The sequence below is a fragment of the Chelon labrosus genome (assembly GCF_963514085.1).
Source record: "Chelon labrosus genome assembly, chromosome: 5".
NCBI classification, from domain to species: Eukaryota; Metazoa; Chordata; class Actinopteri; order Mugiliformes; family Mugilidae; genus Chelon; species Chelon labrosus.
The window spans coordinates 3501888-3514256 of NC_140341.1; the positions used below are offsets into that span (position 1 = coordinate 3501888).

The 12369-nt window shown below is 43.7% G+C and overlaps 1 protein-coding gene across 1 annotated transcript; it reads left to right on the top strand.

The window, feature by feature from the left end:
- Positions 1-170: 170 nt before the first annotated feature.
- slc35a5 (solute carrier family 35 member A5) lies at positions 171-12103 on the top strand. Its single transcript, XM_084544946.1, has 10 exons — positions 171-258; positions 1645-1812; positions 1935-2033; positions 2407-2540; positions 2800-2867; positions 3006-3194; positions 4435-4629; positions 4725-4852; positions 7832-8100; positions 10303-12103. The coding sequence occupies exons 2-10, from the start codon at positions 1677-1679 to the stop codon at positions 10369-10371; spliced, it is 1287 nt and encodes a 428-aa protein (XP_084401072.1). The 5' UTR covers positions 171-258; positions 1645-1676; the 3' UTR covers positions 10372-12103.
- Positions 12104-12369: the final 266 nt, after the last annotated feature.

Genomic DNA, 12369 nt, shown 5'->3' on the forward strand with positions numbered 1-12369 from the left:
TTGTTCACTTTCTTTTTCTATCATTAGTATGTATTTTATTTTATTTTATTTTATTTTATTTTATTTTATTTTATTTTATGATCAATAAAGTTGCGTCGGTCCAGAAACTCTCGCTGATTGTGATCTGCGGTGGGTCGGATGACGTAAACACGCATAGTGCCCCAACACGCATGCGCACACCAACCAGGAAGGAACCGCGCTGGTGTTGACGGAATACGATGGTTCCGCTATGCCTTGTTGAAAAATAGACAATAACAGGTGAGTCTTTCTAAAATGGTCCTGTCGCTTTCACATCTTACCCACGGCAGCTGGAATCCCGTCTGAAAATGCAGAAGAACGCGCGTGTCGCTGTAGTTTGGACTGTTAATATACAGGAACGGGACGGTTGAGATGCTAATGATGCTAGGCTAGCTCTGAGCTGTGGGTTTTTCAATTCTCTGCTAGACTAACAGGACGAATAAAAGCTTCTGTCCTTTTTTATTGAGTGTTATAAAAATATAAGAACATAGCAAGAAAGCTAAAGGGCTCTATAAAATGCATATAATCAGAACTAATCTGTCAACCTCTATTATTGGTTTGTTTTTGTGTAGTTAATAAATTAGCCAAAAGCAGACACTTCCTACCAGTTCTCAGCACCTAAGAAGTCATCTTTAAATTATATGTTTTTATCAGACAAGTAGCTAAAACCTTCATTTAACCTCTCTCTATATATTCAGTCTGCAGCACAAGGAAGTAGCAAATGATGTCCATGTTTGAGCAGCTACCACTAAGAGGAAGGAGGAAGCTAAAAATAAATAGCGTCATTCTTAGTTTGCATCTTCTATGAAAGTTAAACAAAGTGCAGTAAAAACAAAACAGCAGCACCAGTTTTCCTCGTTACGTTTGCATATTTTTCAAGGTATTTGGTAGTAAGTTGTTTCAGGTATCTGTGTTCAGTCTGTCTCTTCATATGATGGACTCCATGGTTTGATAACTGTGTTAACGCATGAGTCCATTTCTTCTTCTTCTTCTTCTTAAACTGATGATGGTACGGATGAGAATGGAAATGCCTGAAACTTTTGCACAGTACTGCAAACGTTTAATAATCATCAGCCAGCTTGGTGTCGTTCCAACGATTAACCGAAAGTAATGGTTACTGTCATAATGTTTGTAAGAGAGCTTCATATTGTCCCGTTTGAGAGGGTAGTTTAAGCAGTCCTCACTATCAGAAGGCTCCTGGATGTTGACGCTGTTCTTGGTTTGGCACATGTGACCAACCACCAGAAATATAGTTCATAACAAGAAAGCAAAATACCCCAGAAGAAGTCAGACCAGGTCAGAGCAGTAGTGTGAGAACAGAAGCTTGTTTGGCTCTGAGGGGCATTAATAGGAGCTTCATAGTCTCAACTGTCTCTACATCTTGCAGGATGTCTGACATTTCGCTCATGAACTCACTGATATTAATGTGTCAATGTCTTCTGATAGAATTTAGCCAACTTTATTTCCTCATTTGCAAAGTGAAACCAAATGCCTAGAAACATGTGATCAGTCTGTTAGCAGCTCTCTCTCTCTCTCTCTCTCTCTCTCTCTCTCTCTCACACTCTCTCTCTCTCTCTCTCTCTCTCATTCTCTCTCCTTCTCTGTGTCTTTGTGTTTTTCCTTCAGGCTTGACTGCATCCAGTTTCAGTCCACCAGCCATGGCGCGCTGCCTCTGCTGCCCCTCCAGCCCCAGGCTCTGCTCCCGCTCGTCGGCCTACACTCTGGCCCTCGGCCTGGGCTTTGTAACCTTGGGAACCAGCCGCATCCTGCTGCTCAAATTCTCCGCAAATGCCGGTGACTGACTGACAATAAAACAGATATAGGTTTATGCACAGAGAGATAAAAAAAAGAAACAACTGATAACTTTAAAATCGTGTTAATCAATTATAATTTCTTTTTTTTTGCTTTGTTCACAGAAAACAAGTATGACTTCCTGCCTGCCTCTGTCAATCTACTTGCTGAGCTATTCAAGCTGCTCTTCTGTCTGGTCATGTCAGTTAGAGTCATAGTCCGAGGTAAAAATGAAAGTCTCAATATTTCATTTTATGGTTTATTGTTACTTCCAGATTTCAGAGGCCTGGATAAGCACTTATTCCAGTTTTGAGACCAGTATATATTTGTTGAAGTGCTGCTGATGCACATACATCTCATCCATGTCTCTGTATCATGAACTGTGCAGCTCTGGCCTAGTGACGTGACGCAAACAATGGCATCCTTTTTTGGCCAGCTTGTGTTCAGATTGCACATGCGGTCAGGATACTAGCATCTGTTGTGTCCAGAACACGATTACATCCGGGACAAGCCTCATAACTGACACCCGTGTGCGTGTGAATACACTCTGTTTGTGTGAATAAAGGATGTGTGTTCACTCTCCCTGGGTTTCTCCAGAGGGACGGTCATGCAGAGAGTTGGGCTGTGGCTCCAGCTCTTCCTTCCTCAGCTCGCTGAAGTGGTCCGTGCCCGCTTTCCTCTACTTTCTGGACAACCTCATCATCTTCTACGTGATGTCCTACCTGCAGCCCGTGAGTTTACATTTAAATATGCTACTTGACCGCTGCCAGAGGGAGATCATTGGAGCTCGGCATTAGATATTAGATCCTCTGGAGGAACACACAGACATCGTTGTTTTTTTCCTCGTTATCTGAATGTAGATTTCTCATATCGTGGCAAAACGACAAAATGTCCCGGCCAAGGCAAACAGTCGGATGCACTTGTTGTGTCGTGCTATCACTCAGCTGTTTTATCTCTTAACTTGCTGTTTTTTTCCCCTCTTGTTCTTAGGCCATGGCAGTGCTGTTCTCCAACTTTGTCATCCTGACCACAGCTGTTCTCTTTCGAATTGTCCTGAAGTAAGTGTCCGTTTTTGTAAGTCTGATTGTTAGAGTGAGAGATTAGAAGAAGTGTTTCACCACACTAGGCGTCTTGTGCATCCATATTAAATACTGTTTTATATAATCCTAGATTCAACGTTTGTTTTTTTCCTCCAGGAGGCGCCTGTCTTGGATTCAGTGGGCAGCGTTGGTTGTTCTCTTCCTGGCCATCGTTTCCCTGACGACAGGATCGGGAAGCCACCAAGACTCCATAGCTGTGCCAGGCCTCCACTCGAACCCCCTCTCCACCCCCTCCAACTCCTGCGTCCTGTACACACAGCTTCTGGAGCAGATGAGGAACAGCAGGTAACCGTGGATGCACATTAAAAAAACAAAAACAAAAAAAAAAACATGCAGGACAAAATTCACATTAATTTTTATCATATGTCATTTGTCATTGTGTCAGTTTCATTAATTATGAGTAGAGCCCGACCGATAAAGGATTTTGAAGGCCGATACCGATACAAATATTTGTTGGTTTTAAAAACCGATATATCGGCTGATATTTTTTTTTTTCAGAAACGCGCAACAAAACATTAACTGATTTCCCTAACATTAGTTATTTGTAGTTATTTATGAGTTTTAACTAAAATAATATGATAATGCATCCCTTTACCTGCACTTTTTAAATTCTTTCCATCAAGCTACATCAAACCATTTTCAATCATCAGTTGCTGCCTGCCTTCTAAAACCTACTATTTAGCGATCTAAATCCATTATGTGACTCGTTAATGCTGCGGCTGAACGACAGTCTGCAACGCACACTTGGCGTCATTGGATTTCACACACGTGTAAAAGAAAAGCTAACTTTCAAGCAATGTATGTCTCGTGACCAACTCACCATGAACACACTTCACCGATGATCTTACTCGCGGATAACTGGTTCTCTCTGCCCGACTCTGACTGGATCAGCACGAGTTATACACGAGTGTTGCCAACAGGGACGGTGTAGAGTGCCCTCTGGTGGACAAACTAAACTATACAACGCCAACACTCATGACATGGTTGAAGTGTGTTTCGTTTTTATTTTATTTTTGAAATATTAATTTATCGGCCATTATAAATGCCGATACCGATAGTTTTGAAAATGCCTAATATCGGCCGATAATATCGGCCGGCCGATATATCGGTCGGGCTCTAATTATGAGCTGTTCTTTGACAACTTATACGATTTAATTGCTTAAATAACCAATGAATTAACAAAGCCAAATTACTTAAAATATATAAATAAATAAATATTTATTTATTTTATTTATTTATTTAGTTTTTTATATTTTTTATTTTATTTTATTTTTTAATTTATTTTTAATTTATTTTTAATTTATTTTTAATTTATTTTTAATTTATTTTTTATTTATTTTTTATTTTTATAAATTCTGTGTATTTTGTTTGTTACTGTCAGATTTGTTCTACTTTTCTTAAAATGCTACTTGTACTTAAACTCGCTTGCAATGTTAAGAAAAGTCAATAAAGAAGTTAAATCATAAAAAAAAAAAAAAAAAGTTAAAATATAATCACACTAACCATAAACCCGTTGCTTTGCCAGTGAATCGTGGGCGTCGTCGCTGCCCGGCGAGGCCTGGAGGGAAAGGATGGTGGACAAGCTCCGGTCTCTGGGCGTGGGTCACATCCTGCTCCTCCTCCAGTGCTTCATCTCCGCCATGGCCAACATCTACAACGAGAAGATTCTCAAAGAAGGAGACCAGCTCACCGAGAGCATCTTCATACAGAACAGTAAACTGTGAGAAGCGGGCTTGTGAAGAAAATAACAGATAGCGGAGATGCGTAAAGACGCTTTGATTCTAATCTCAGTCCCTCGCTGCGTGGTTTTTGCAGGTACGTGTTCGGCGTGGTGTTTAATGGTCTGACCCTCGGGTTCAGCAGCGAGGCTCGAGGCCTCACCGTGCACTGTGGCCTTCTCCATGGACACAACGTCTACTCCCTGGGTCTAGTGCTGGTCACTGGTGAGTAATGGAGATACATGATACTTCCTTTTTGTTTGTGTCTTCCAAAATGATTGGTATAAAAGGTTTTTTGATCTGATGCTTTTAGGATCAAGTTAGGCGATAAGAAAACAACACTTGGTTAAAGGAATAGTACGTATACACCGATAAGCCACAACATTATAACCACTGACAGGAGATGTGAGTAACATTGAACCATCGTGTGTCAATTCAGTGTTCTGCTGGGAAACATCTGGACCTCTCATTCATTGGTGTGGATGTTACTTAGACATGTAGCACCCACCTAGACCAGACCAGGCACCCCCACCCCATAGCAATGACACTCATTGAGCAGGATGCAGCCTGACACAGACACACACACACAAAAACACATGAAGAACAGCACAAGGTGTTGACCTGGCCTCCAAATTCACTAGATCCCAAACTGATCAAGTATCTGTGGGATGATCCACAGAGGCCCCTCCCCTCAAAGGCCCCATCTCCTAACAACATCCTGTTACCAGACACCACGGGACACCCTCAGAAGGCCCATGTCCATTCTCTGATGAGTCACCACAAGGGAGACCTGCACAATATTAGGAAGGTGGTCATAATGTTACGCCTGATCGATGTATTTTAGTATGAAATTAAACTACTTTCCTATCGGCGTGTCACATGTTTGTTAACAGGTAAAACAAAACAGAAACTAAAGCCTCTTCCCTCAGTCTTCAGCGTGTCTTTAAAACACGCTAGCTGTCACTAGCTGTCATCGTCCGTGACGTAAAGCTCAAGCTCATTTTTTTTATTTTTGGCCGTCCTCTATCTCCTGCCTGCCAAGTAAAACATTTAGTTTAATTCAAACCTCAGTGACACTAAATATAAACCAGTATCTTCCTGCTGCTGCTCATTACATTCAGTCAAGTGCCTGCTCTGAAAGCTTTATGCCTGAGTGTGTCTGCAGATTTGTCTGTTGAATGTCAGTGGATTCATCCAAAAGACAAATGTATTATTGTAGCTGCTTCGTCTTTCCCTCATCTTGCTCTGGATAATACAGACAGATCCTTCGTGTAAATATTATTGCGGACTAACCAGGTTAAAACTCACACAGAGCTTTACTTTAATGTGCCGACGGAGGTTTGTTACTTTAACCTTTAAAGAATTACTCATTTTGATCAATAAATGTTTATTTTTCCTCACTGTTTATTTAGTCTTTGCTAAAGAATAAACTAGTTGTGTTTAGTCTTTGAGCTAAGCAAAGCTAAGCAGCTGCTGACTGTACATTGTTCATATTTAAAAGTGTCAAACTATTCTGTTAAAGTTAGTAAAATCTAAAGATCATTGTTTCAGATATTAAAAGATTTTTTACGTCTTTGACATCTCACTGCAGGACATAGACGCCGTAATCTACGTACGGTGCAGCCATTTCTACTTGTGCCTCGTCAGTCTGTAAAAACAGCACCCAAACACTAGTCGGTATCTTTTTTGCCAGTCAGGTTGATTTTTGTTTCTACATCCTGCTTCACCTACAACAATGGCGACTGAAACTTTCGCAGAAATTACGCCAAAAGACGAGTCGTACAAATGTACACCTCCCCAGAAGTGTAAGAGCTGTGATTGGTCCGCTTGGTAGTAGCGTGTTTCCGCGTTTGTATTTCTGGCTTCTTCTCCATTTCTGCAATTTTCAAATTGATTGTTCTCAATCAGTGAAGCTGGAACACCTACAGAGTTTGAGTCTGGACTGTCGCTGTAGTTATGGCATCAAATTGACGCAGAAGCCTGATTCTACTATTCAATTTTTGAATTGATTGTTTTAGACTCGTCTTTGGCGAAAGTTTCAGTCGTCATTGTTGAAAGTGAAGCAGAAAGTAGAAACAAAAATGAACCCAACTGGCAAAAGAGACACAGCACCGACTATCGTTTGGTTGGCGTTGTTACAGAGCGAGCCAGACTGACGAGCACACAAGTAGAAATGTCTCGCACCGGCGTAGGCTACGTACGTAGGTTACGGTGTTTATGTCCCGCAGTACCTTAAATGAGCCTTAAACTGTCAGTCTCTGTTAGCCTTTCCTCCATGTGTTCCATCTTAATTGATCCAAAACAATCAATTTGAAAATTGCAGAGGTGCAGAAGCAGCCGGAAATACTAAAGCGAGAAAAAACACGCTACTACCAAGCGGACCAATCACAGCTCTTACACTTCTGGGGAGGTGCACGCCACCTACAGAGTTTGAGTCTGGACTGTCGCTGTAGTTATGGCATCAAATTGATGCAGAAGCCTGATTCAATTTTTGAATTGATTGTTTTAGATCAATAAAGATGGAACACATCGAGGAAAGGTTAACTGAGGAGGTTCAGAGATACAAACATTTGTACGACTCGTCTTCGGCCAAATTACGGTGAAACTTTGGCGAAAGTTTCAGTCGCCATAGTTGAAAGTGAACCATCAAGTAGACAGAAAAATGAACCCGACTGGCTAAAGAGACACAGCGCCGACTAATGTTTGATTGGCGTTTTTAAAGAGCAAGCCAGAATGACGAGCGCACAAGTAGAAATGTCTTGCACCGGGGTAGGTTACGACATCTATGTCCCGCACTACCTTAAATGAGCCTTAAACCTTCAGTCTCTGTTTAAAGATGAGTCGTACAAATGTTTTTATCTCCGAACCTCCTCAGTTAACCGTTCCTCGATGTGTTCCATCTTCCATGGCGCATTTCTGGGCAGGTGCATGTCAGTCTACGACGCTAGCGTCTGCATAGGGTTTGTGTTGTCGGCGTAGCCTCTGTAGAAGTCTAAACCGCCTATAATTCTCCACACACTTAATTATGCGTAACCTTAAGCCTTGATTGGTTTTAAACAAGTGAGAGCTATGATATCATATCGTATATAAAGTTCAGGATGTCCCAGTTCTGTGCACAAATCCAAAATAAAACTTGGATTTGGACTAAAGTTGTCTAGAAGTTTAAGGCTGAGCTAAGAACACTCCCTTCTTTCTTCTCCTCAGCTGCTCTGGGTTTATCCGTGGCCTTCATCCTGAAATTCAGAGACAACATGTTCCATGTGCTGACGGGCCAGATCACCACTGTTCTGGTTACCGGCCTCTCCCTCTTCCTCTTCGACTTCCACCCCTCGCTGGACTTCTTCCTCCAGGCCCCCGTGGTCCTGCTGGCCATCTTTATCTACAACGCCAGCCGGCCCAAGGACCCGGAGTACAGCCTGCAGCAGGAGAAGCTGCGGGTCATCAACGGGGAGGTGTTCGAGAGGTCCAGAGGGGTAAGGAGCGAACCACAACACTCACCTTACCCCAGCGTATAGCCTCTTCCCCTCCTCACATGTACTCACCACACTCTCTGTAGGAAATCTTTCTCTATAATGTGAATTCTTTAGAAGGAAACTTGATTCGCTGCAATGAAAACAGCAGCCGTAGTCTGGAACCACACCTCACATGGAAGAGGAAGCTGTTTTAACAGAACAGGGGCCCTATGAGGACACTGTCCAAGAGTCAGCAGGACTCTGTGGTAGATGTCATCACTCACGCTTTGTCCCAGACTCAGGGAAACCTCTTAATGTGTAGCACAAGTTTCCAGATGTACTGTATGTCTCTGGTGGAGCTCTGACAGAAAAAACTAACTGCAGGCTAGAATGCCAGGTATTTCCCTTTTTTGTGTGTTTTCAAGGCTGTAAATAATCCCCACAAATATCTGGGAATTGTTCTGTCCAAGCTGAAGCTCTCAATTTATCAGTCGATCTACGTTCCAACCCTCACCTATGGTCATGACCTCTGGGTAACGACCAAAAGAAGAAGATTGCGGATACAAGCGGCTGAAATTAATTTCCTTCTCAGGGTGGCCGGGCTGAGCCTTACAGATAAGGTTAGGAGCTCAGAGTAGAACTCCTGCTGCTCCTCCACGTCCAGAGGAGTCAGTTGAGGTGGAATCTGGGCGGGCATCTGGTAAGGATGCCTCCCGGACGCGTCCCGGCAGAGGTGTTTCAGGCATGTCCCACCGGAAGGAGGCCTCCGGGGCCGACCCAGGACACAATGGAGGGATTATATCTCTCGTCTGGCCTGGGAACACCTGGGGGTTCCTCCCGGAGGAGCTGGTGGAAGTTGTTGGAGAGAGGGATGTCTGGACTTCCCTGCTGAGGCTGCTGGACCCCGCGACCTGGACCCAGATAACCTGGAGAAGACAGCCGGACGGTCCTGTACAAGATGTTGTAGAATACCCTCGAGCGTGCAGATTTGTGGATTGTATACCCCTGGACCTTGCCGTCCTGGGACAGCTTTAAGTACGTGTGTCCAGACCTGGCATTGACATCCTGATCCAATGTCAGTTTTGCTCTCTGTATGCAAATAAAAACCGGCATCATCTGGGGCGCAGTGGAATATTTTAGCAGCGGTTGTCTGTAATGGATCTCAACTGTTGTTTCAGAACCAAGAATAATGTCTTCTTCTTGTTTTACATTTGTGCGTGAGGACTTTGGCTTCACACGTTCTTATTTATTGATCTCCGTCCTGATGTTAGTTAGACCTGCACAAAACCCGGATTAGAACTCCAGCCATGGAAGTTTTCATACAAACTGTTAATCTCTGGGAATAAAGGGAGACCCAGGACACAATGGGGGGGATTATATCTCTCGTCTGGCCTGGGAACACCTGGGGATTCCTCCCGGAGGTGCTGGTGGAAGTTGTTGGAGAGAGGGCTGTCTGGACTTCTGCTGGACCTGGACCCAGATAACCTGGAGAAGACAGCCGGACGGTCCTGTACAAGATGTTGTAGAATACCCTCGAGCGTGCAGATTTGTGGATTGTATACCCCTGTGTTCATTGGCCTTGTTCAGACCTTGCCGTCCTGGGACAGCTTTATGTACATGTGTCCAGACCTGGCATTAACAACCGGATCCGAAGTCAGTTTTGGTCTCTGTATGCAAACAAAAACCGGCATCATCTGGGGCACAGTGGGATATTTTAGCAGCGGTTGTCTGTAATGGATCTCAGCTGTTGTTTCAGAACCAAGAACAATGTCTTCTTCTTGTTTTACATTGGGAGTGAGGACTTCACACGTTATTATTTATTGATCTCCGTCCTGACGTTAGTTAGACCTGCACAAAACCCGGATTAGAACTCTAGCCAAGGAAGTTTTCATATAAACTGTTAATCTCTGGGAATAAAAGGAAATAAGGACATTTACTAATGAACAGACATCACCTTTTCCTTTTCAGGTGATCATCCGTGTCTCTGTTATTCTGAATGAATGAGTTAACTCCTCTTCCACAGACCACCCCGGTTGAGTAGGAGGTCATCGTGTTTACACTACCATAGGAATGTGGACACATGTGACCCAGACCACCTCTAAATGTGGTCAGAGATCGGATCTCATCACTCAGATGTGTCCTGGGGGGTGGGGGAGGGGCTGTTCACACCTTTACGTGATCGGACGCTCCCATCCTGACCTCCTCTCTGTTTTTCTGTGGCAGGACGGCGAGGAGCTGGAGCTGCTCACGAAGCCCAACACGGACAGCGAATCCGAGGAGGAGTCTTTGTAGCGCTGATGGATTCACAGCTCGACCGCAACATGAGAGGGACGCTGCGTTTCACCGGTACTCGCTGACAACGTAGAAGGGACGAAAAGTCCCTGTGAAAGGGACGGTCGACGGGTAAACACAATGACAAAGGGATGGACTGATGATGGCTGGGGCTGTTGTGTGCATTTTTGAAACGTGCCTGTCTGTATGGGACTGCTGCTCCAGCAATGTGTGCGTGTAAAGGAAAATACTGCGTTTAGCTTCTGTGGCTACGTTTACATTTAAACCGGATGTGAGACTCAAACTGAAGCTAACTGCTAAGCTAATGATCTGATCAGATATTTACACGTCCCAAAAACGTCCTCTGAATTGATAGAGTAGAAGACGGAGACCGAGATGTCTCCACGTCCAGAGAGAACCTCAGATCAGGCGTTGCCGTGGTTATTAGGAGACCAGATTTCCTGCCTGAATGAAAACTCCAGCGTCCGTGTAAACGCAGCCACTGAGGGTTTCTGTTACCGTTTGTTTCTTCTAATGATTCCTTTTTATGCTGCTGTTTGACTGCAGGTGATTTAAGGAGGTTTAATGAACCAGGAGACGCGTTTCAGCCGATTTAATGATCGCGTCAGGCTGGATAGGCTTTATTTTTAAACGGTGTTGAAGCTGCAGTGTTCGCTTAAGCTATAAAAAACCCAGACTGTATTCAGACTATGTGGAAGAGGCCAGTCACAACAAACCATAGCCTCTAAATCATAAATCTAAATTCTACCTACGCTCTGGGTTTGTTGTTTTTATAAAGGGATTTCTGTTTTCCAGAAGCGTGGCCACTGATGTAATTAACCACTAATGCCTGAATTCCTGAAAGCACAACAGACTAGTTCCTGCTCGTCTTACTCTGCCTTGAGCGCCCTCCTTTTGTTTTTAATTTATTTCTTTTTGCTGAACTGTGAACTGTTATGAAATATCTTAATCAGAGTTGTTCTTGCATGGATGCTGTTTGTTTGTTGTGAAATAAACTGCAAGGTCTAATTCTGTCTAACTCTAGTGCCCCGACGTAGACGGCTGCATTACGACGAATTGTGGTTCTGTCTTGTTTTTAAATTTATATGCACTGCGCCGAATAAATTAAAGAAACACATCAGATCTCAGTGTCCTGCTGGAGGCCATGCCGTAGCAGATAGCGGTCCAGCTCTCCCTCCTAGGGTAGCGTCCTGTCTCCTGCTCTTGAGACTGAGCTGGGACGCACAGCAAAACGGTTCGCGTTGAGGTGCCACGCTGGAGGAGTTGGACTTCCTGTCCGTGCCTCTGCAGGGTCCAGGTATGACCTCATGCTTCCAGTAGTGGCGCTGACCCTAGAAAAATTCATCCCTGTTCTGGGACGTCGTCTCGTTGTCGCCTCTCTCGCGCAACTGTTGTTAATTTCATTAAAACCAAAGCAGCTGAACCTGATTAACAGACCCCTCTGCTACTGACATGACCACATCAGTGTCCCAGGACTGACTGGATGCTTTACTTTAATTTCTTTTTTTTGAGCGGTGCATTTTTTAGTTGAATTTTATTGGTGAGGAAAAGGGTTAAAGTCATTAGCTGCACCGCATGTGTTTATAATAAGGGATGCTAAAGGGACCATGAGGTAGAGAAGGTGAAAAGCCTTCTTCTAATATATTTACAGCACTTTTTCTTTTTTTGATTTTCTGTGTAAAATTGTCTCGATTGTCTTCATGAAGCTGCCAATAAATCACAACTGAAAGTGTTTCTGTTACAATATTAAGCCACTAGGTGGAGATATAGCTCAAACAAAACCAAAAATTGTTTCACAGCATTAGGACGGGGAATATTTGTGTGTGGGCGGCACAGTGGTGTGGTGGTTAGCACTGATGCTTCAGAGGGTTCTAATCCATGGGCCGACTGGTTCCTTTCTGTGTGTAGTTTGCATGTTCTCCCTGTGTCTGTGTGGGTTCTCTCCAGGTTCTCCAGCTTCCTCCCAAGGTCCAAAGACATGCTGGTTAGGTTCATTGG

Bases quoted from the DNA above. Each gene is read 5' to 3' on its own strand.
- slc35a5 (XM_084544946.1), top strand. From the start codon at position 1,677: ATGGCGCGCTGCCTCTGCTGCCCCTCCAGCCCCAGGCTCTGCTCCCGC. The intron at 2,034-2,406 runs GTAAAAATGAAA...GGGTTTCTCCAG, and splicing joins AGTTAGAGTCATAGTCCGAG to AGGGACGGTCATGCAGAGAG. The intron at 8,101-10,302 runs GTAAGGAGCGAA...TTTCTGTGGCAG, and splicing joins TGTTCGAGAGGTCCAGAGGG to GACGGCGAGGAGCTGGAGCT.